Source organism: Sebastes fasciatus, chromosome 17, assembly GCF_043250625.1.
Source record: "Sebastes fasciatus isolate fSebFas1 chromosome 17, fSebFas1.pri, whole genome shotgun sequence".
NCBI lineage: Eukaryota > Metazoa > Chordata > Actinopteri > Perciformes > Sebastidae > Sebastes > Sebastes fasciatus.
In genome coordinates, this window is record NC_133811.1 from 30,381,773 (window position 1) to 30,406,904 (window position 25,132).

Below are 25,132 nucleotides of genomic sequence, written 5' to 3' on the forward strand. Positions count from 1 at the left end.
ACATACATGTTGCAGTCCGGTTAACGTTACAACATACATGTTGCAGTCCAGTTAACGTTACAACATACATGCTGCAGTCCAGTTAACGTTACAACATACATGTTGCAGTCCAGTTAACGTTACAACATACATGTTGCAGTCCAGTTAACGTTACAACATACATGCTGCAGTCCAGTTAACGTTACACCAGAGGACAGATGGTCATTTTGTAATGGGTTATGTATAAATAATTGTGATGTGTTTTGTTTTTGTTTAGAGAAAAAAGTCGTAATATTATATAGTACTAATTTTACGTGTTATTTTCTTTTTTTCTCGTAAAGTTACGATTTTATTCTCATAATATTACGACTTTTTTCACATTAACTTATGACTTTATTATCATATTACAGCGTTTTTTCTCGTAAAGTTACGATTTTATTCTCATAATATTACGACCACTTTTCCTCATAATATTCTGACTTTATTGTGTAAATCTCAGATGTGTTTTCCCTCAATGTGGCCTTAATACTCCGTAGTACATTGTCTCTTTGGCCCTCACTGCATTAGACTTATAGACTATAAACTGTGTTACCTTCATCACAATGATCACATGTTTTGAGGCTCCAGACAGATTACATTTTTTTCTTGCCTGAAATGGCTCTTTTGATAGTAAAGGTTTCTGACCCCGGGTCTATGTTAACAGGATGTCTATTGTACTTTTTCTCAAACTGAGCTGCCTATGGATGCAAAATTAATTTCAATGCAAACTGACAATAAAGATGTAACGTTACATATTTTGGTTTAAGGGGTAACTAAACATCCCTAATGAAGCCCACATACTGCCACCATTTGAGTGAGAATATTTGAGTTCAAATGAAAGACTTATCTCTCATTTGAAGTGTCAATAATTTGTTTATACCAAACATGTATATATTCATGTTTTTGTTTAATTTGTCAAAAAAATACATATATATATATATATACAATACAAACCTGTTGTATTCATCTCTTAGTTCTCAATAGCTAAAGCTCCTTCAATTTTCTCCACTCCTTTCCTATGACCTATAAATGACATTTGAAACAGGCGTGACCAGCCAAAAAAATATACACGAAATTATTCTCCAATGCTTGATCTTTCATGTGTTTTGTCTGTATCCTATGGTGTACTGCTGTTGGCATTTGAAATTGGCCAAAATTCTTGATCCAGCCAGCTGGTTGAACGTGCAGATGTTTTTATGAAGATTTCTGAAGACCATCTGATTTACAGGAGAAAAAAAAAAAAACTCTGCAGTTTGGCATCATGAAGATAAGATTTAAGATTTCACTCACCAAATTTGAGGTGGATGTGGTTAACCTGCTAAAAGTAGTGAGCCAAAGTATAGCCGGTTGCCATAATATACTATAATATGCTCCTAAATGAGATTAGTGTGACAGAGATGTGTTCATGCTTGATGTTTGTTTCTGTGTTGTTCTGTTTTGATCATAATTTACCTCTTAACCCTCAACAGAACATGTCCCGCTTGCCAGTTAGTGCAAGCAAGAGGGTCCTTACAACCAGCAGCAGCAGCTCAGAGAATGGCCAAGACTATGCACCTGTTCAGGTTTGTACTAAAATCATCCACATCTTTTAATTTCATTGGCTTCACCAGTTATTCTCTGTCTGTCAGATTTATTCTGCTGCACCTCAAGCTGCTCTGTGTGTAGCACTGTAAAATAATCTGTTATCCAGCTCATACATTTCAGCACCCAGATGTTGGCCTATCACTTTTCCACATGAGATCTGAACAGAAAAATTAAGTTCTTCTCTTGGCCATGAAGCTGATTGTAATGTCGTAAACTCTTAAGGGCTGTTACACAATTACACGTACATGTACAATGTAATGTCAAAGGTTATGTTCTTGTCGTGGCGGTGTCAACGAGGTGTTGATCACAATTATGTTGACGATTATAATTTCTGGTGGTGCTGTATTGGATTCAGTTGTCAAGCATTAATGTTGTTGCATCTATAATGGGAGTCATCCATTTAGCCCATATGATAGACCTGGTAAACATTTCTGTTTGTAGGTGTACAAGAAAAAGTAGATTATTGTTATACCCCAAAATATTGAATCATTGCTCTTGTTTTAATGCCGGTGTTGTTTTTTGTGTTTGCAGAAGAAGATTCGCAGGGACCCAGATCCCGTCAAACCACAGGCAGCAGCTACAATCATTGGTGGCAGGCGGCCTGCTGTTGCAGCAACCAGGGCACCTGTTTGTAAGTTACTAGCTCAAACCTGACTTTTAGGTCCAATTCCAAACCACCCCTACACCCTCTCCCTACCCACTTCCACTCCGTTTGCGCGTAAGCGTGGAGGGTCCGCCATATTAAGTGTCATCCCAAACCAATTAGTGGGGAGTGGAAGTGGGTTATGAAACCCTCCAACAGCGAGCCTACATCGGTTCAGACTTATTAACCAGCCGGCCTCACTGACGACGTGCAACGCCGTTTTGTGTTTCACATGGAACACGCTCCAATGTCAGTTCTGTGCGACTACCGGTCCAAACATTTACTGTAAACTGCTCAAACTAAGATAGACATTTAATTTATTCTACTTTATTGTCATACAGACGTTATCAACTTAAAGTAAATCGATTGTATTTAAGATCAAATATACCCTGGTCTAGTCTAGAAAGCAGTAGACATGTTCATTTGATTGTAAAGTGTTGTATATTTATACATATATACACAGCATATTTATTATTCTTTACCCCTATCAGCAGCTATAACCCCATACTTTATTATAGTTTTTTCTTACTAAGTGTAACCAAACAAATATTTTTCAAGCTTGTGTATTTTTTTTATTTCTTGTGACCTATTATCTTGTTTTTATTTAAACAAAATATATACCTCTCTGTCTCACTTTGTCCCCCACACAGCTAGACCAGTCAGAGGTGTGGGAGCTGCCACTGTGGCTGTCGGTCCTTCCAGAGGTAAGATGAGCCGTCTGCTCGGGGATGGAGGAAAGTGCATAAGCAGTGATTTGTTCTTTTGTGTCAGGCCTTGTGTTCACAAAACCGTACTGGAGCAGGAATTGAGCATTACAGTTTTATTTTATTATGGGTATAATATATTAATATAGAGACAATATTTCATAAGTTGTATAGTTCACCAACCGGTAGCAAGAAAATACAGAAGTGCTTTGGATCCATCATAAACACAAGGTATTATTATTATTAGTATTATTAGTATTATTAGTATTATTATTATCATCAAGGTAACAGATGAATGATTTTGACATGATTTCTTCTACATTGTTCGTCAATGCTTTTGTTTGTTCCATCAGGTGTCCTGAAACAATCTATAGCTTCAACTGCACCAAAGGCAGGCAACATGAAACAAACTGTTGCACCCACTGGCACAAAAGCAGGTGAGGAATTCACTCCACTTGGTTCCTTGTTCCTTAGTAAATTATGTCAAATCAAGTGAATTCATGTTTGGTGCTTAACGGCTGTATTTACAGAAGAGGAGAACTAGAGCTACGAGCTTTTCTGACAAATGACAAACCATGGTTTCAGAGATTAAAGCTAGGGTCTGCACCATTGGAGAAACCAGCAAGAATAGGCGAGATTTAAAAACAAAACCCCCCCGACCAAGTAGCTAGCAGCACTAGCTCCAAAAGTCCCTAAATCTAACAAGAAAGTCGCCAAGTTGGCAACACTGACAGCCCATTGCTTCAAGCCTCCCTCCAGAGCCCCCCCCCTCCCCCCAAAAAATGATCATAATGAACGTGAGAGTGCACGCAGACAGGTCTGAATGAAATGACTGGACAGGCTTATTCCAGTCCTGACACAGACACAGATTGTTTTCTTTTTCTTGAGAACACTCTGATGTCTGAATGGAACCGTCACACCTTTTGCTGATGCTGTTGTGTACAGGTGTGGGCGGGGCCACCAAGCGGTGCGCATGGGACCTGAAGGGCAAGGTCAACGACATGGAGGGTAAGATCCGTAACTACCAGACCAAGGTCAAATCTGTCAACCAGGAGAACGAGGTTCTGAGAGACACGATGGTCCAGAGCAAAACAAGAGTGGTTGAAATGGAGACAAATCTTGAGAGGCAGAGGCGCCAGATCAGGTACAGCACAAGGACCATTTCATTTGTAAAAATAAAATGAATCGATTTCACTGTCATCACATTGTAGTGTTACTAATGTTTGGACACCATTAAATTACCTTTCTGTTCTGTGATTTTTAGTGAGTACGAGGAGGAGCTGCAGGCATTGTCAGGAGTCCGGAATGAGTTGGAGAAAGTGTCTAGTGAGAAGAGCACTCTTGAAAAGGAGCTCTCCAACTTAGAGGGCAAATACAAGGTCGTGGAGACTCTCCGGGACAGCCAAGAGACGGAGCTGCAAACTCTCAAGGTATAAAGTCTGCTGCTGGATAGCAGCTAATACTAGAGATGTCCCAATAACATTTTTTTCTTTCTCACTACCGATTGTGATACCTGAACTTGCGTTATTGGCCGATACCGATCCGATACCAGCGCGATTTTTAAAAAATCAGCATTATTATTATTATTATTATTAAACAGCTGTTTACTACTGACCATGCGTTTCGTTTGATGCGTCTTCAAATTTTTTCAAAAATCAGTTTTCTTCTTCGCTGCTCTAAAACAGTAGTTATCCACGGCGACAGCACAGTGAAGGCTACTATTTTATAGCAGCGAAGAATTGATTTCCAGTTAAACAAGTTGATTTTTTTTCTGAGTTCATAAATTATGGTATCGGATCGGTGCATAGAAGTTTGAAGATTATTTTAAAAACAGATATGTTGCTCAGATTTAAGATGAGAATTAACAGTATGCTTTTCGTCTGTCCGTCTTTCCTCTGCAGATGAAGCTTGCCGTACAGGAGTCAACTCTGTCCCGCCTGCAGGTGACCCTCAGAGACACCGAGGAAGAGGTCCGCTCTCTCAGGGACACTGTGGTCCAGCAGAAGGATGAGCTGCATGCCGGGGAGATGGAGCGCAGACAGCTCCACAATTCCATCCAGGAGCTCAAGGCAAGTTACAATGTGGTGGAACAGATCAACACAGCCCGGTGGACGGCACCATCAAAGTCCTTTCAGTAGCTAATCCATGGGCTGGGCTACGTAGTTCTATTCTAACTCTACTGAGGAAAACATTTCTTTTTTTTCCTTTTTGAATTTCTTTGCAATTATTTTTGTAGTGTTGTAAACACCAAAGCCAAACAAATGTTACTATTCTCTCTGACTAATGAGACTACTTTGTCCACCACCCTTTTCATGCAGGGCAATATCAGGGTCTTTTGCAGAGTGCGCCCCCTGGTGGAGGGAGGCCTCAGCAAGCACATTCAGCTCCTGACCAGCGACAACAAGGCGATCACACTGGCCAAAACAGAAGAGGTATACCACATCTATAAATAAATAAATAAAGGCATGTTTGTAGTTAAGGACACAGTTTTTTTTTTCAGCAGGCCACAGTAGCAAGTACTGATGTATTTACTGTCTAATCAGACATTTTTTTACATTGTAGAAAAGAAAAAATGTCAATATCTTCATGGATGGATGTCACAGTTACCATAACAAACATGTCTCTCAACAGTACCACATCAAACTCACCTTAAAGAAGATGCCGCATACTGATTTGAGTTGCATAAGCATATCTTAAACTACTAAAACTTAATTCTGCCCTTTTCTGCTTTTTAGTCTCACACAGGCAAAACTGCTGAGACTCAGAAGAATTACAACTTCAGTTTTGACCGGGTGTTTGGCCCCCAGGCTTTACAACAAGAGGTAAACAACATGTGCATATACATTTTTACAATATATAAAAGAGTCTTCAAGTTATGATTTTAAGATAAACAAAACACATGCATGTTTTGTGGCTGTTTCCCACCAGGGCAGGAAATTCATGGTGATTTTGTCAATTTGTTGTCAGGTCTTCGAAGAGATCTCGCTGCTGGTGCAGTCGGCATTGGACGGCTACAACGTCTGCTGCTTTGCTTATGGCCAGACAGGAAGCGGAAAGACGTACACCATGGAGGGAGACGAGTATGATGAGTGCAGAGGTGTAATTCCCAGAGCCGTGAAGCAAATCTTCAGAGCAGCAGAGAAACTGGGAGCACAAGGCTGGGAGGTTAGTGTGTAATGTCATGGATGTGAATACAAACAGGGAAGCAGGTCTTTCTATTCAAAATGAACTCTGTCTACATCAGTTAAAGCATTTTAAACCTGCAATTACTGATTTTTTTCTGGCCACTTTGGGACAGCAGAAACGAGTTGTGAACACAACATTGACATATCATCACCTTTTAAGTTGATGTGTGGAAACCGTTCAGTTGCTGATTTACGCATACAGCAGTTACAGAGCAACAAAATTACGGAGCCGGTAGAGGGGGATAATATTACGAGAAAAACTCTGAATTTCCGAGTTTAAAGGCGTAAAGAGAAAAACTAGAATATTCTCTGAGATTAAAGTAATAAATTCACGAAAAAAAAGTAAATATTCTCTGTGATTATAAAGTCATAAATTTGCGAGGAAAAAGTTCAGAAATTGTCTGAGATTAAAGTAATAAATTTACGTGAACGTTTTTTAATATTCTCTAAGATTAAAGTCATAAATTTCAAGAGTAAACTAGAATATTTTCTGAGTTTATAACGTCATAAATTTGCGAGAGAAAAAAAACGTGGAAAAAGAGTGGGGTTTTTTTTTTGTCAAGGAACTCCACTCCACCGCTTGCCTTGTATTATACCTGCAGGGAAACCTGTTCAAATTATACTTTGCAATCAGACTTATCAATAAGTAGATACTTGTGATTTTAGCCCAGAATCACCACATTATCATAAGCGTCTGGACTTTGAAGAGACATCGCCGTGAATTGGTCCAATTCAGAAGAAAACAAAATATTGATTTGGATGAGGTGATAGCTTTTGTGCATCAGGAACTACAACGCAATGGACAGATGCAGGGATATCACCATGTTCCATACTGTTGCACCTCCTCACTAACATGTCGGTGTGGCATTCCCTGTTTACCATCTGTTGTGATGCGGTTGATCCAACCTTGCAAAGTGAACGGATGTGGTTCCTTGACCCAAAAAAGTTTTTTTTTCTTGTAAATTTCTGACAACACAATGTCACAATATAGTGCAAGACAGATGCACAAAGACAAGTTCATAGAGAGCAGTCCAGGCTGCCGCATTGGGATTCATTTTCACACTAGTGTGATTTCTACTGGAGCTTTTGGCACCCAGACTCTCACATCGGTGTAGATTCATGCTCTGTGTGCCACCGTTGACACCAGCCAACAAAACAAAGTGAAAGGGAACATTTTCATTAAATGTTGGAACCATTTCTGTTTTTTTCTCAGTTCTCCTTCACAGCGAGCTTTGTCGAAATTTACAATGAGACCCTGCGAGACCTCCTGTACACTGGCAAGGCCAGCAAGAGGCCCGAGCATGAGATCCGCAAGGCCACCAATAACGAGGTGACGATCACCAACCTCACATACGAGAAGGTCTGCAACGAGGATCAGGTACGCTAGGCTCATATATCAGTCACTCAAGTTACTTGACTGTTCAGTCATTCATTTTGCATGCAAAAAAAAATACTTATCATTAAAGATTAAATCAGTAAACATGTACGATAAGCATGATCGACATATTAGCAGTTAACTATGAGCATACCATGATATTTCTACCTTTGTTACTTTACAGTAGATAATCTCTATGATCCCCTCCCCCTGCCAGGTTCTCGGCCTGATCATGTTGGCGAATCAGAATCGCTCCACAGCCCAGACGGCCCAGAATGACCGCTCCTCTCGCTCCCATTCAGTGTTCCAGCTGGACATCGAGGGAGTGAATGTTGGCAGGGATGTCAAATGCAAGTGTGAGTATAATCCCGCTGATTATGCCCGTGTCAGAAACGTGGTTTCACTTGTGTATTTAGAATATCAAAACTCTTTGTTTAAGGTAGGTTTCTTGTTCGGTTGTCTAAAATCGCTGCAGTTTCTGCGTACGTGATCTATGTGCTCTTTTTATAATCTGATTTATAAGTTTCTTTTTGTTAAACCTACATATGTATTTTGTGTTTTTTGTGTGTATAGCCACTCTGTGCCTGGTGGACTTGGCCGGCAGTGAGCGCATGCTGAAGAGTCAGTCTCAGGGTGACCGCTTTAAAGAGATGACTGCCATCAACGGCTCCCTCTCCAACCTGGGCATAGTCATCTCCGCACTGGCCAACAAGGTCTGTAAGCAGGAGCCCTTTCTGGCTGAAAGAGGATGTGAAGTCTAAAGGTCCTGACACACCAAGCCGACAATAAGCCGTAGGACAGTTTGGGGCCGTCGGTGAGCGTCTGCCGGCCTAGTTTTTTCCGTGCGTCTTCTCATTTTTCGGTCTTCCGGTTTCCCTTTTTGAATGACGAATACAGACTACCGCCGCCTGCTGGTGTGGAGAGTTATTTCCTCTCACGCAGGTGCGGAGAACGTACGTGGTAGTTGGCAGTCAGCTGTAGTCTTTGCGGTGTGTTTGAGTGCAACTTTTTGGCGAAGATAAAGGCGACGTGTGGAGATTCAACCGGTGGCCTTGGTCGCTGATAGTTCTTTGATATCGGCTTGGTGTGTCTGGGCCTTTAAGATGAATGCTTTTATTTACAGCTTGCCTTTCAGTGTTCATTTAGTTTGTGACATAAACTGATTTTGTTTGTGTTCCAGGAGAGCTATGTTCCCTACAGAAACTCTAAGCTGACCTACCTGCTTCAGGGATGCTTGGGAGGAAATAGCAAAACGTGAGTTCTTGAACAACATACTGTAGTTTCAAGACATCAGTGGTCGGCTCCAACAGATGCTCTTTTATGTTGCGTCACTTGAGTTCAAGGCAGCAAACCACTCTTTTCAATCATTTGTCCACAGTAAGAGGTTTTATCCAAAATTGAGAAGCTGATTTGACTGCATGTAAGCTCCGCCTCCATACAAGAGCTGTTGCCTCCCAAAGCAGGGCAGACTAATTATGACTTTACTGATCTTTGGTATTGGTTTGCTGGTTTTAAATTCTCACCCAGGTAAACGTATTTAGGAGAGGAGATCATTCTGAGTTATTCTAATGAGTTTATTTGTGTTTTTTCTCATCCCAGGCTGATGTTTGTGAACATCGCCCCAGAGCCAGACAGCTTTGGGGAAACCCTAAACTCCTTGAGGTTTGCCAGCAAGGTCAGTGCATCTATGGTTGTGGTTAATCATGACATGAGTACATTAATCGCATGATGTGAAACTGTAGATTAAAGTCTGCATCAGCAGGTTACCTGTTTCCTTGGCCCACAGCTTTATTTTGCTTGTAACACTGTTACAGTGTAATTGTTTATAACTTTCTCATGATTGCGACTTAGTGATTTCTGACATGCAATGTTTTCTCTTTGCTCTCTTTACAGGTGAACGACTGTGTCATTGGTACCGCAAGCGCCAACAAGAAATAGAGCGAAGTGCTTCAAAAAAACTCGGTTCTTACCACTTTTAACGTTATCTATGTTATCTATGAAATGTTCAGTATAATTGTTTCCCATGCCTTTTGACTTACACTTTGTGCTGTTTGGGCACATTATGGTGCCAATCAGTAAGAACCAAGAACTGAAATCCTTTTTGTATATGCTCAGGGCTTTGATTAGTGATCACTAACACAGCCTTTTAAACATTTCTATGCTTTTATGTAAATCAAGTGGATGTGTACATATGCATGTTTCTAGTTAGTTTTTTATATATATACTCTTTAAGGGTCCTTGACTGATGAGGAAATTCTCTAGTTGAGACATTTAATCTCCATTGGACATGTCAGTGTGTAGCATTTAGTGGCATCTATTGGCAGAATTGGAATATAATATTAATAAGTATGTTTTCTTTTAGTGTATAATCACCTGAAACTAAGTTGTGTTTTCGTTACCTTAGAATGAGCCGTTTTTATGTATATAGGGAGCGGATCCTCTCCATGGAGCCGGCAGCCATCGTAGGTCTCCGACACGCTCGGCACACGGGAGAAGCTTCATTCGGTTGCAATCTGCAACCTCAACCGCTAGATGCCGTCAAATCCTACACACTGCTCCTTTAATGAAATGACCCATATTATTCCGATTTATATATTTTAATTATTTTCAATTTACATATAGTGTGTTTTGTATAACTTGCACAATAATTTCAAATAAATGTAGTTTGGTTAAACTGATACTGTTATATTTTCTCAGTTTTTCTTGACTCTTGGTGATAAACGTTCATTGTTAGTTTTCGATCCTGCTGGCCCAACATGATGTAATAATAAAGACAGTAGATGGGCAACTTGTATTTCTTGTGTTGCTTTATGTTTATTCCATACAAGTGTTGTTAATTCTTTCATAAACATAAAGCATGTTATGGCAAATCTTGTTTACATTACTGAAACCTTTTTCCAAACCAAACTACAGGGTTTTACCTTTTGAATTCCTTTGTTCTACTTTCCAGGCAAATGACTTCAGTGTCATTCGATTACAGTATGGTAGTTATGATTTATGTTTATACATCAACCCCTGAGGACAAAATAATAAACAAGATGAACTTATGGTTGGTTATATACAGTACATTCCTTAGACTTTATATATGAAAGTGGCAAAGGATGGATTTCCATAATGTCCCATCAGTCAATGTTTACTTCAGTCTCAGGCGTGTATACATTGGACGTGATGATGATGATGCACTTTGCTTGTCAGCATCATATAATCATCCTTTTTATATACAGTATTTCATCCATTTGTTGTATTTAAATACAGTATGGCATTAAAGAAGATTGATGGATATTAAAACAGCAGTGGTTAGAAATGGATATGAAATATGATTAAAAACATATTTTTATAAAAAACATCACTATATCCTGACAGTAGTACATGAAACAGGTAATCTGAAAAGAAAATTGTGTGCCTCGGTGTCCTCCGGTGCTCCTAACGGCATCTGCATGATTTCACAGACTGGAGGAAAACAACCAATCAGAGCCGAGCTGGAGCCTTGCCTCAACTAGGCAACGTTGATCAAATAAACTTTCTCATTCTACAGCTAAACCGTGCACTACAAGACGTTTATGAAAACATTTGAGGAGAGAAATAGACATTACAGTACCAGAATATTGATTCATATTTGATCAGTGCTGCCTAGTTTGACAGTTTGATTGGGGTTCATGAGTGATTGACAGCTGCCTCCGTTGAAAGAACAGCCAATAGGAACGCTCTCTCTCTCTGAAATGACCTGTGATTGGTCAAAGTCTCCCGTCACGGGCTAGATTTTCCAAAACCTGAAAACAGCCATGAGGAGGAGCAGAAGTCTAGTTTTCTCTCAGAACACTTGAATTACAATATGCCTAAATCTTATTATGGTATGTTTGCCCAATGATGCCAATAACATTCTACCACTTAAAGGTCCCATTTTGTAAAAAGTGAGATTTTTTTATTTTTTATTATAAAGCAGGTTTAAGTTCTATATAAATACTGTTAAACTATCAAAACCCTCACTCCACAGAGAAATACACACAGCCCGTATTCAGACACTGCGTTTGAAACAAGCCGTCAGGATTTCTGTCCATTTGTGATGTCACAAATATACAATATATATGTAATATAGACCATTACACGGTTTTAAACGTAAACATTCTAAATATGTCCCAGTTTATTTCCTGTTCCAGTGAATGTTAATGACATCAGCTGACAGGAAGTAAACATGGACCCAAACTGTTGCCTGGCAACGCAATTCCATTGAAATTAGCTAAAACGGAGCGTTTCAGACAGAGGGTGAATACAGGTATATTCAGGCAGACAGTATGAGGAAAATATATATATATTTTTTTAACATTACAGCATGTAAACATGTTCTAGTAGAAACACAAAATACAAGTATGAACCTGAAAATGAGCACGATATGGGACCTTTAAAGCCTGAAAACAGAGCCATGAGGGGGTGCAGAAGTCTAGTTTTCTCTCAGAACACTTGAATTACAATATGCTGAAAGGTTATTATGGTATGTTTGCCCAATGATGCCAAAAATATCCTGTCACTTTAAGTTGACATCTATTAATCGTTTATACAATAAAACATCACAAAACAGAGAAGTTTTTGCCCAATGATGCAAAAAATATTCTGCCTACTGCAGGTTTAAATGTTCAAATGCATTTTATCCAACATATACATATAGTGCATGTGTCAATAATTTTGAGAGATTATTTGGAATAAAGATAAAAAAAAAAAAATGCAAATTAATTTCTTAATATTTTAAATCAATCTTCAGTTGTCTACAGTGACTGTTATTACCAATATTAAGGCTGTATTTAAATGTGACTGTTCCATTGTTTATTTGATGTAATTTGTGTCGGCTGAAGTCTGGCTCGTCTGTCTGGAATCCTCTTAAAGGGGACGCGTCTCTGTCTGCAGGAACACATCACATCAGATCACATCAGATCAGATCACATCAGATGGGAAGAAGATCCTCTAGAAATGCTCCCCAAACTCCAGGGCCTGGATAAACCTGCAGGACTCAGACTGTAGCTGTGAGGGCTGCAGGCTCCACTAAACACGGTCAGTGTGAATGTCTGCAGAGGCTCATGTTGTTTTTCTGCAGCTCTGCAGCCGTCTGAGCTCAGCTAAGCTATCTAGCAGGCTAGCAGGCTCTGTCACTGTTTTCTCTGTCTGCTGTGTGAAAGCAGAAGAAGACAACCAGCTGCAGCAGCTGTTCACAACACCAGCTCCAATGTTCAGCACATTGTAGCTTTGTCAACTAAAAGTGTGTTTGTCCTCCAGCTGTTGCTCTAATAACAGCTGTAAAGTGGTGTGGTCATGTATGTCATGTGGGCTATTTTATGTCCATTAAAGGGACTCTATGTAAGAATCAGAAATGTCTTGTTAACAGCGACACCTGTGGCCGTTAAGTCAACGACAGACAGCGTCCTGTTGCTGGCGCTTGTGCTCGCTCTACATAGACATGGAGGAGCATCGCTCAACACAGTGAGGAGACACACGTCAGCTAAAAGCACAATATCACTCTATATTTCAGCTGCTTGGCAGTAATGTTAGCTGACCAGACGAAGGTCTCTCCTTGAATCAATGCTGATCCTAGTGTTGGCTTTTCCTGCCTCAGCCTCCCGACCGCGGCCGGAGGGAACGGGGGAGACGCCGGAGTTTTGGTCGGAGACGATAACGTTTCTCTCTGCGGAGCTTCGTCACTTCACAAGACACGGGAAACCTCTGTTGGTCTGGAGGAGCTGCAGCAGTTATTTCTGTACAAACGTCCACTGAACATTCACTAGATATTCTCAGAGCTAAACTAATTCTTCTGCAGTGAGGAGTGAGCAGCATGCACGTGAGAGGTGGAGCGACAGAGAGAGAACGAGTGCGGTGTGTGAGTGAAGGCAGGCAGAGGAGCAGAGTACAGCAGAGACTCCGGTCCTGGAGACCAAAGCTGCGGTCTCCCCCGCGTCCTCCGACCGCGGCCAACACTGTTTTGCAACTGGGCTTCACTAGATACAACTTTGCGGTTTTGTTTCCTCCGTGTAGTTTGTGTTGGAGTCTGATGGTACGTGTCCACAGGGAGTCTGAACAGCGTAGCCACACACGAGCGCGCATATGCGAGTGCGCATGGGAAACCGACCGGTAGATTTATACGTGTAAAACGTTACAAACAGTCCCTTTAATTCATTTTTTTTGTCCTCAGTAAAAGTACATAAATACTCTGAGCTTTTCATAACTATCATTATGTTGTCAAAGTGTGTGCAGGGACAGACTCATATAATCCCCACACAGTGCAGCAGGACATGTTCCAGCTTGTGGCTGACATGATGCAGTAGCAGTATATATAGGGAGGGCTGGCTGCACGAAGACACACTGTGGCTGAGATCTAACAAAGACACTTCAAAATAGACACTTGAGGTTTTCAGTTGCACTTCTAGACTGTAGTAGTGGGACCAATCTGCAGTGTATTCTGGGTAAATCAATCAAGAGCCTTTTCTAATGTAGCAGCATGTGCACAACACGGCCAATCAAGTCAACCGCTTCCTTGATTGGCCACTGCACCCTAAATACAGAATACAGATGTGATTACTCACTTAATCACAATATTCATCTGTTTTACTGTTTGAGAATTAGTCATTAACCTTGAATTACAGTTATTATATGAGTTCTTTATGTTTGCTCAAAAAGGGGGCAGCTTCTGTACTTTAAAGGTCCTATATTGTGCTCATTTTCATGTTCATATTTGTATTTTGTGTTTCTACTAGAACATGTTTACATGCTGTAATGTTAAAAAAAAACTTTATTTTCCTCATACTGTCTGCCTGAATATGCCTGTATTTACCCTCTGTCTGAAACGCTCCGTTTTAGTGCATTTCAACGGAATTGCGTTGCTAGGCAACAGTTTGAGTCTATGTTTACTTCGTGTCAGCTGATGTCATTAACATAGAATGTTTACGTTTACGTACAGCAGCTATTCTGATGATTGATTAATTATTTGTTTTGAGTCATTCTCTAAGACAAAAAGCCTCTTTTTAAAAAATTTTAAAATACCTTAAATTCATAATATTGCATATATTACCACTACAAAGCATTTAATAAGTAAAAAAATAAATAGTTGAGAATGGCAGTCATGTGACATTTAGTGTGTGGTGGTGCACTATATTTAGAGATCGCAACACGGCCCTTATGATTTTCTTTTATGTCACATCCCAGCGACAGTGGCCTGGACAGATTCAGCCGTAACAAACCAGGAAGCAGCAGTCAAACTTAATCTAAAATTGTTATTTTATTGCCAGTCATGAAAGTTTTTCTACCACCTAGATGCAGTCTCTGCCCATGGAAGTGGGAAGCAGCAGCAGCAGCTCAGCTCCCAGCGACACATCTGGCCCGGTGGTGCAGGTGTGCTTCCCCAGCGCTCAGGCCTCGGTGCTGGACAGCCTGAACCGGCAGAGAGAAGAGGGCAGGCTCTGCGACCTCTCCATCCACGTCCAGGGACAAGTGTTCAAAGCCCACCGCTGCGTCCTGGCCGCCTCCTCGCCCTACTTCCATGACCAGGTGGGAGTGTTGTGCTGCTGACGCTTTCTAATCAGTATGATCACATAAAAGCTTCATGGAGTCTAAAGTCCAGAGTCATATTCATCCATCTCTGATCTGGAGCATGCCGAAAATATGCCTCAGAGTCAGGTTCAGAGGCATGAAACCTCCCGTACGTGTTGCTTATATTTGAGCTTTTGTTTTGAGTTTTGTAGGAGCTGTCTCAAGTTTAGGACCTTTGACAGTTTGGTTTAGCCAGACTCTGCATAGAAGATACTGAGACACAATAATGCATGTGACTATGGAGTTTATTAACATCAAAATAAAAGGTTACTGCCGTGCCAGGCTACAGCGGGGTACAGAGCTTCAGAGAGCCGGGGATGAGAGAGAGCGGTCGGGTATATATTTATTATTGGAAATCAATTAATAACACAAAACAATGACGGATATTGTCCAGAAACCCTCACAGATAGAGAACAATATGCTCATCATCATTCATAAATGAATAACTGTATTATTGTGATATATCTCCATCCATCCTCAGGTACTACTGAAGAACATGTCTACAGTCTCCATACCGGCAGCAATGGACCCGCTGGCGTTTGAGAGCGTGCTGAGCTGCGCCTACACCGGTCAGCTCCGGATGCTGCGCGAGGACATCGTCAACTACCTCACGGTGGGCAGCGTCCTGCAGATGTGGCACATCGTGGACAAATGCACGGAGCTGCTGAAGGAGGGCCGGGCTGCAGCGGGAGGAGGGAGCAGCGGAGGAGGCGGTGGCGTGCAGGACGGCGTCGTCGGAGGAGACGGAGGGTCAGCCAACCTCGGATGCAGCAGCAGCAATGGTGACGGCGTCGCAGGCGGGGGTGATGGAGTCGGTAGCGACGGCGGTGCTGGCGGCGGTCAAGCCCAGGTGGTAGGGTCCAACGAGCCCCAGCGTGCCTCCCAAGCTCCCAGCCGGCCGTCGGTGAGCGAGAGCCAGTCTCCCAGCAGCACCAACTACTTCAGCCCCAGGGACGGGAGCAGCTTCGGAGGGAGCGGTGCCGCCGCAGCGGGGGCCTCAGCGGACGGAGGCGGGGCGAGCAACACACCCAGCTACTGCACGCCATCGGGAGGAGAGGAAGCCTTCCTTATCGAGGAAGAGGAGGAGGAAGTCGAGGAGGAAGAGGAGGAGGTGTTGTACCACCAAAGGAAGAGAGGAAGAGGAGGAGGCAGCGGGAGGAGGAAGAAAATGAGCTCAGTGTCAGAGCAGGAAGTTGGGGTCAGCGACAGCTTTGGCGTTTCTTCTTATCAGGTGAGGTGACTCTAACGCACCTTTAAACTAATCTCAAAACCTGAATTCGTTTTATTTTCATTCCCGCAGTCATGAAGCAACTTCTAAAGAGGAAACGCCGGCTCCTATTTTATTCTTCATGTTTGGTTTTCTCGTTGGCAATATGAAAACCCCCGGAGATGTTATATAATAGATAGGGCTGTCAGTTGATTAAAAAATGTAATTGTGATTAATCAGGAGATTTGTCAAGTATTTAATCCTCTTATCAACATGGGAGTGGACAAATATGCTGCTTTATGCAAAATGTATGTATATATTTATTATTGTAAATCAATTAACAACACAAAACAATGACAGATATTGTCCAGAAACCTTCACAGGTACTGCATTTAGCATAAAACAATATTCTCCAATCATAACATGTCAAACTGCAGCCCAACAGGTAACAACAGCTGTCAGTGTGTCAGTGTGCTGACTTGACTATGACTTGCCCCAAACTGCATGTGATGATCATAAAGTGGGCATGTCTGTAAAGGGGAGACTCGTGGGTACCCATAGAACCCATTTACATTCACTGATCTGGAGGTCAGAGGTCAAGGGACCCCTTTGAAAATGGACATGACAGTTTTTCCTCACAAAAATTTAGCGTAGGTTTGGAGCGTTATTTAACCTCCTTCATGACAAGCTAGTCTGACATGGTTGGTACCGATGGATTCATCAGGTTCTATAGTTTACTATGATACCAGTAACAACCTAAAAATCCCATGTTGCGTGAATGCTTTAAAGAACTTAGTGGCGTTAAAACAAATTTGCGTTAATTATCGCGTTTTCTTTGACAGCCCTAATGAAATTAATTTTATTACAATATTTAAAAAATATTACAAAGCATGGATGGAATTGCAAAATCAACATTGCAATTGTACTCACGTTGCCATATTCATTTGAAGTGATCAGGAGCTCTGTTCTAGCATGAGGAAGATTCTGTATCCAAAATGTAGTATTACTATTTATATTTATTTCCTCGTCATTTAATGTGGTTTAAACTCGGCCTTGGTCCTTCTCAGGTCACTGTAGGGTTTATGAAACACTTTTGATATTGATATTCTGAAAACATAATTTTTCCATGACAACAAAGACTAGATATCACTCAGTAAGTGTATTATAACATGCAACATCTCAACTGAAAGGATGGGGAGCACTCTGCGTTGCCGCTGCAGAAGCGTCCTGCCTACAGCCAGCCCAGCATCATGCCTCGTAAACAGTGGGTGGTGGTGAAAACCGAACGCATGGAGGACGACGACCTCATCGTGGTGTCCGGGGAGGACGAAGGAGAAGACGAGGAGGACGAGGACGAGAGGGAGATGGAGCTGGCCAGAGAGAGGGAGAGAAGTGACTTCAACATCTCCAACGTCAGGAGCCTTCAAGCTGATCTGGGAGGCAGAGCGGAGAGCGACATGGACTCACAGGTGAGCTGAAGACTTTTCACGTGATTATAACATCTTTCAAAATATTCTGATTCTGTTTTTGTTCTTGGAAAGATGAGACAGCAAACTGGTGTTGAGTGTGTTTTTATACCACCACCAAGGTTGAAGAAATATACTGTAATGTATATATTTTTATTAGGACTTTTAATCGATTCAAATATTTAATCAACATCGCAAATTAATCGCACATCGTTTAAAATGTACCTCAAAGGGAGATGTGTCAAGTATTTAATCCTCTTATCAACATGGGAGTGGACAAATATGCTGCTTTATGTAAATGTATGTATATATTTATTATTGTAAATCAATTAACAACACAAAACAATGACAGATATTGATCCAGAAACCCTCACAGGTACTGCATTTAGCATAAAACAATATGCTCCAATCAGAACATGGCAAACTGCAGCCCAACAGGCAACAACAGCTGTCAGTGTGTCAGAGTGCTGACTTGACTATGACTTGCCTCAAACTGCATGTGATTATCATAAAGTGGGCATGTCTGTAAAGGGGAGACTCGTGGGTACCCATAGAACCCATTTACATTCACATATCTGGAGGTCAGAGGTCAAGGGACCCCTTTGAAAATGGACATGACAGTTTTTCCTCGCCAAAATTTAGCGTAAGTTTGGAGCGTTATTTAACCTCCTTCATGACCAGCTAGTATGACATGGTTGGTACCGATGGATTCTTTAGGTTTTCTAGTTTATTATGATGCCAGTATCTTCACTCTAGCTTTAAAACTGAGCCCAAGTTGCGTTAATGCATTAAAGAAATTAGTGGCGTTAAAATGAATTTGCGTAAACACATTATTATCGTTTTCTTTCTTTGTCATCCTTAAAATCCCTTGGTGTTGTGTACCTTTTCAAATACCGATTGTAGTGCCCAGACGTGGATGTAAACTGCAACTTGACTTGTTGGCGGAGGCGTACAACCACGAGACGGTAATTTTAGTTTAACATAGAAACCTTTCTAGATTCATGCAGCATCACGCGTGTCTGTCCAACATGCAGGAGCTGAGGACTCTGAGAAGTCTGTGTTAAATCACTGAAAAGTATTTCTCAGTTTGTCCTGATGCAGCATTCTACATGAACATTCATCACGGATCTAACCCCCCTCCTCTGTCTGTCTGTCTCCAGGTGGACTACTGCCACTCTTCAGAAGACTACCTCAAGTTTGAAGGCAGTTTAATGGACCAGACTTTAGCTCAGCACCTTCATGACAGCGCAGCAGGTCAGAACCAGAGCACTAACCGCGCCGTGTCCGCCCTGCTGGGCCAGGTCCAGTCGGCGGCCTCGGCCCGGGCTCAGCTCTTCCCACTGGACATGCAGGGGAACCAGATCCTCCTCTACAGCCAGGCCTCCGGACTCTCTCTGGACGCTGCCCCCCCTCCCCTGGGGATGCCGGGCGGTATGATCGGCGGAGCCTCTTTCAAAGGCCCCGGTCTGGAGCACGGTGCGGTCCACCTGTCGGTGCAGGGCGGTCTGGGAGTCGACGGCATGGACGGCGGGGGGATCGGAGGTGGAAGCGGGAGTGGTGGCAGCAACGGCGCCGGGGGTTCTGGGAAAGTGTTTATGTGCCACTGCGGTAAGACCTTCACCCACAAGAGCATGAGGGACCGTCACATCAACATGCACCTGGACCTGAGGCCCTTCCACTGCCCCGTCTGCGCCAAGAAGTTCAAGATGAAGCATCACCTCACGGAGCACATGAAGACGCACACGGGCCTCAAGCCGTACGACTGCCTCGGCTGCGGCAAGAAGTTCATGTGGCGCGACAGCTTCATGAGGCACCGCTCGCACTGCGAGAGGCGCAGCGGGATGGGAGAGGGCGGCGAAGGCGGGAGCGGCGGCGAGGGAGGGAGAAGAGGAGGAGGTGGAGGCGAGGACGGGTCGGATTTGATTTCCTCCCCTCACCTCCTTCTGTCTGCGGGGGAGGGAGGACATGGCGGTATTCTGGGAGGAGGAGGAGGAGGAGGGAGAGGAGGAGTGGCTGTTTCTTCTCCACATCTTTCCGGCGGTGTTCTGTCGCCGCATCACGCCGGCGTCTCGGCAACAGGAAGTAGCAGCAGTAACAACAGTAACAGCAGCAGTGCTGCTCTGGGCCACAACATGGCCGCCGCGGGGGCGCTTCTAGGGGTCGTCTCCCAGGGTCCCGGTCAGGGGTCGGGGATGTTTGCCGGTCTGGGGTTGGGTCGAGGTGTGTGTGATGAAGACGTGTGTGAAGTCGGTGCCAACGATAGTAGCGTGACTTAAGTGTGTGTTATGTCCAACGGGCGCCTCTTTCTCCACGCTTCTCCTTCCTGCTGCTGTTTTTACAATAAAGTCAACTTGGAAGAAACTCTCTCAACTGCCAAAACTCAACATTTCAAACAGGAAGTGCGTACTTTGTCATGAGTGGAGGCGAAGCTCCCGTTGGACCTGCAAGTGTTTATAGAGAAATGGGACTTTGTGATTCCAGTCGACTGCTGTGCCGTGAAGTTTGCGGTCGTGCTGCATCTCAAATCAACCGCAATTCTTTTGGAAACTTGCCTCCAAAAAGTGGCCTCATTAAAAGAAACGGACCTCTTAGTCTCAGTGAGTAAGCTATTGTTTTAAATATAACGTTTATTTTTTTGTTTTTTTTGCAGAAGAATGCTTTGAGAGGAAACCAAAAATGAAGAGACATAACTGTTTCTGTCTGTGGCAACATTATAGTATCAGTAGACTTAAAAAAACAAACAAATGGCTGTTCTAAATTGCTGTGATTTTCTGCAGTATTGTATTGTAACGTATCACCGTCATGTGATTTAAAAAACAACAACACATCTGCAAGAGAAAAACGTACATAACTCACAGTTCATCCCGCTGAGAAAAGAAGAAGCTGAAGTTGCAGATTAGTGTTTTTTTTTTCTCCATCTTTCCGTCAGCGTCCCGTGTGACGGACTAACTGTCGGTACTGCCATGTTGTTTTAGATGAGCTCCAACTGGATCACAGTAAAAGGCACAATCATTTATCGTCATCACAAGGGAAGCCTGCGAGATCCCAGACGTGTACGGGGAGATCTATTTACCAACCTGTACAGCCGCTGAGCTCCAGCCTCGTTCAGATTACTTTTTTCAAAACGTCATATTTCGTTGTCGAAGTAGCAAAAGAAGAAGTCTTTTTTTATTTTTTTTCTCAATAGGGTCCACACAAACACAGACACTACCTGTAACCGATAAGCTCAACACTTCCCCTCCGGCAGGAGGCGATCAGCAGAAGCTGCTTTCACGTTCTTGTTGTTCAGAGTTCTCGTGCTTTGAGAAGTATATTATTACTGTAAATATATAGAAGTATATGTCGTTTCTACTCATCAGACCTGAAACAAACACTAACTTGTGATCCTGATGCGTTTTCGCTGCCGTCTGGTCTGCTTTGGAAGGAGTTAATCAGTAGTAGGGAGAGTGTTTGAAACTCATCTTAACCTTCAGTGCATCTCTTCGGTAGTTCAATGAAGAGCATTAAAAGCTAGCAACGGTAGCTGGTGGTCTTATCGAAGCTATACAGTGTATAGTGTGTTTACAAGTGAACCTCCTCTGAACGCTCGACTCAATAGAAGTTATGGACCCAAATGAAAAGAGTCTCTTTTTTCAGTAGCTGTTATGCACACAAAGAAGTCAAATATTTTGTTTTTATTACAACATTTTGTTATGAAGAGAGCCAACACGTTTCATTTTCCGCTTTGTGTGGAATCGTTTGTCTTGTTTGGGTTGCAATATTTTCATTTTAAAAGCATGGTAGAGTCACAAAGGTCCTGACCTCCCAAAAGACCCTTAATGTCGAGAGAACTGTTGTCTCTTTATTGACATTAGAGGTAAACAGTGTCTCCTTCTCTGTTCCTGTTCATCAGCAGTGGTTTTGGTCTCACACCTGTTCCTGTTTTGGTCCTGGATGTGAATGTGAACCGTCCTTTAAGGACTTTGGATTGAAACATGAGATAAAGATTAGTTTGGTTCAAATAAAGCAAAGTTTTACTGAGAAGTCCAGTTCCATAGATGAAGGTTTCAGGTCAACAAAATGTTTTATTTCACTGTTTTGAACTACCGGAAGAAAACTTTATCTGGATTGCAGATAGTAAGAGTAACTTGTGGGATCTCAGGACTTGAAGTTCATCATCGTTCACTCACAATAAATGAAAAATGAACTCGCTCTGTAGATAATCGAAACGCAAGTTGATTTGTTTACTTTGAACCTCGTAGTTCGTCTTTCCCGGTTCTCCACCGTGCACAAGCACCACGTTGTCTTCTTTAAAATACACCACTAGTTCTGTGCTGTATCTATACTCAACATGTACTGTTTGGTACAACTACTGATGATAAGACAAACTGACAATACACACTTTGTTATCTCCACGACAACACTGAGTGGGTTATGTTTGTGGAGGAGGTTGTGTTTGTCACCATGCCAACATTTTTACCAAATAGGTTCAGGGGCCTTCCCAGCACGTTGATTTACTAATTATTTCTGTTTGTAATAATGTAAATTAAAAAACACATTATGTTGTAAAGTATATTTATACCATCAGTACCTTGTATTGGGACATTAGTCCACATAAAAACTGGAGGTAACCATAGCAACAGTGCTTATGCTTTACGATACATCACCACTGGTGAAACAAAAAAATACAGAAGACAATTTAAATATAGCCCAACTTGTCTTCTTTGTTTGTGACCACAATACATAATACATTCCTATGTGTCCTTATATAGAAAGTTACAGACTGGTAAGAAACACCTCGTTTATTGTTGGAAATTGTCTAATCACCTCATGGAGATGTTTGTATCTCCAGAATTTCACAAACTTTGTAAATTCACATTTAGCAAGCTGCAGACCAGGAAATTAATAGTAGAAGTTTTTGTTTTAATTATAAGTTTTTTATTATTTTTTTCCATCAGGACACCAGATCCTGCAACATTGCTTTCTTCAATACTGTTGATGATATCAATGGTTTTAACAATGTGCTGTGTGTCTCATTCAGATGTAACGTTAATGTAAAGATAACAAACTGTATGGAAGAGCATGGTTTTATCAAACACAGTCTCACGGAAGTTCATGAAGTAGTCACGGAATTGAATCTATTTGATTCATGTTCATAGACAGGATTCTTTTTTTTTTTTGTAATGCTCAGCACGACTTTCAACAACCTATTTTTTTTTTGTGCGTTTTCCTACGAATGTCCAGCAACACCTGACACGTCATCAAAAGTCTTTTCAAAATAAAACTACCAAGTTAGGTTTAGGAATTGACTTAGTTAGGCAGCAAAACGACTTAGTTAGGCTTAGGAAAAGATCGCCTTGGTTAGGTTTAGGTGACAAAACTACTTAGTTAGGTTTAGGAAAAGATTGCGGTTAGGGTTAAAATGACTCCAGAAGTGCTGTAACTTAAGTACGGAGGTTATGTGACAAATAAATCATCTTTGACTTTGTGGTTTCGCACGGGACGTGAACGCCGGTCTCCTGGGCGAAAGTCCAGAGTTTCTTTGACCCACCCGTCCACCCCGACCTCCTTCCTCTTTATACTTCCGGGGTCAGAATTACGTGGATTACATACGAATTGATTTCGTGCTGACCATCACAAAATTTTTTTTTAAATTTGTGTCTATGTACACGAATCAATACATTCAATTTCGTGACTGTCACAAACTACTGTGCGACGTGCTGTTTTATATGAGAGAAAAGATTGTTATTATTTGTGATAAAATAATATTCCCTTTCAGAAAGGCGTGGCCACAGCGGGGACTGTAATTTATAGATTCTGATATGATGTAAACCTGCAGCAATGTGATAACGATGTGTTTATGAAGCTGTGATATTGGTTCACTCTTTTGTCTTTAAACTAATCGTACTTCAGTGTGCCGGCGTAGCTACAGCACAGGACAGATAGTGGAGGGAGAAATATTACACATGACCTCTTTAAACATTTGACATGCCTTCAGAGATGTTTTACATTTCCAGTGACGAGATAAAGGATCTGAATGTCTTACCTTCTGTGAAGGCTGGGTTTGGATATTTTTTATATGCAGGTTCGGAGCGCTGACTAAATGAAAAGGACTGTTGGCTTTTGTGTGTGTTCAGTGATCTGTGACCTCCAGTGTTTCCTCCATGACTGCTTCACTTGTGGTTAACTTTGGTTTCACTTTGGTTCCTGTTTGGTTACTCCTCCGCTGAACAGCTAGAGAGGAAACACTAGACGGCTGTTGAAGCAGAATGTGTGTGAGAGACGTGTCTAAGGGGGATCTAATGCTTGTGATCTAAAGAGTGGAGTTAAACACGTGTGAAGCGCGCCAACACATATAGATACCGCTCACTCAGAGTGAACGCAGGAGAACAAGATGAATTATTTGTATGTTTATATTCCTCAACAAACGCAAAGCGTGAAGAGACAGATGTGTTTTTTTGTGTTCGGAGAAGTCTCAGTCAGAAATATGGGAACTCTTAGTCTCTACTTGTGAAACAGTGGAAGACAGAATAATGTCTAATGATAAGTCAGAAGTTTCTCCTCCAGTCAGCTGCAGTCCTGATGTTAGATTCTGTAATTCTCAGGCAGCTACTTGTCAGATTCAACACGGGAAGGTTAAACCTCAACAACATGTGGTATGTACAGTGTTAATGTTATGGAAAGTACAAATACAACACAAAATGTGCCAAATCAAAAAATAACAAAATAGACCCAAAACAAAGAGTTTACATTTTTAATTTGTTTAAGGGCGCTCTGGTGACTGAGGGACCCTTATGTATGATGGGAGTGTAGTTTATTGTTGTGTCTGCAGCTGCTCTGCAGCCGACGTGTCTAGAAGGGAGCCCACAAATTGCTAAATCTGATCTGAGATCTGCAAAAACTTGCAAAAACTATAGCGAGACTCGCTGCCCGATGTCTTATCATTACCTTAACTATTTAAGGTCAATGTCTAACCTTAACTATTCAAGGTCAATGCCTTACCTTAACTATTCAAGGTCAATGCCTTACCTTAACTATTTGAGTTCAATGCCTAACCTTAACTATTCAAGATCAACGTCTAACCTTAACTATTCAAGGTCAATGCCTTACCTTAACTATTTGAGATCAATGCCCAACCTTAACTATTCGAGATCAATGCTTAACCTTAACAATCTCGCGAGAGTTTCCCCAGTTTGCTGGTTCCCTTCTAGCCACTACCCTCCGCAGCTTCATCTGCTGCAGCACCAACACACTAAACACACAATTAAAATCTCTTAACTACAACCACATGGTTTCTCTTGCACCACGTCTGATTTGAATGAGTGACAGGAGAGCTGAACATTCCTCTATGGAGAGAAGTAAAAATGGAAGGATCCGTGGAGAGCTCAGAGTTGCTGCTGAA

General features: G+C 41.9%; 2 protein-coding genes across 4 annotated transcripts; both read left to right on the forward strand.

The window, feature by feature from the left end:
* Positions 1-1,425: 1,425 nt before the first annotated feature.
* kifc1 (kinesin family member C1) lies at positions 1,426-10,074 on the forward strand. Of its 2 annotated transcripts, XM_074613398.1 has the most exons (17): positions 1,426-1,580; positions 2,134-2,233; positions 2,896-2,949; positions 3,303-3,386; positions 3,895-4,093; positions 4,214-4,379; positions 4,851-5,018; positions 5,268-5,381; positions 5,685-5,771; positions 5,917-6,114; positions 7,348-7,512; positions 7,727-7,865; positions 8,083-8,222; positions 8,690-8,763; positions 9,109-9,184; positions 9,403-9,471; positions 9,938-10,074. In XM_074613398.1, exons 1-16 carry the CDS (start codon positions 1,431-1,433, stop codon positions 9,445-9,447), a joined length of 1,959 nt encoding a protein of 652 aa, XP_074469499.1. In that variant the 5' UTR covers positions 1,426-1,430; the 3' UTR covers positions 9,448-9,471; positions 9,938-10,074. The 2 variants fall into 2 exon arrangements, with proteins under 2 accessions (XP_074469499.1, XP_074469497.1); XM_074613396.1 differs by lacking the exon at positions 9,938-10,074 and having other exon boundaries at positions 9,403-9,601.
* Positions 10,075-12,384: 2,310 nt separating this feature from the next.
* On the forward strand, positions 12,385-24,184 carry zbtb22b (zinc finger and BTB domain containing 22b). Of its 2 annotated transcripts, none has more exons than XM_074613411.1 (5): positions 12,385-12,552; positions 14,803-15,036; positions 15,560-16,309; positions 17,476-17,754; positions 18,912-24,184. In XM_074613411.1, exons 2-5 carry the CDS (start codon positions 14,803-14,805, stop codon positions 20,025-20,027), a joined length of 2,379 nt encoding a protein of 792 aa, XP_074469512.1. In that variant the 5' UTR covers positions 12,385-12,552; the 3' UTR covers positions 20,028-24,184. The 2 variants fall into 2 exon arrangements, with proteins under 2 accessions (XP_074469512.1, XP_074469513.1); XM_074613412.1 differs by having other exon boundaries at positions 14,809-15,036.
* The last annotated feature ends 948 nt before the right edge of the window (positions 24,185-25,132 follow it).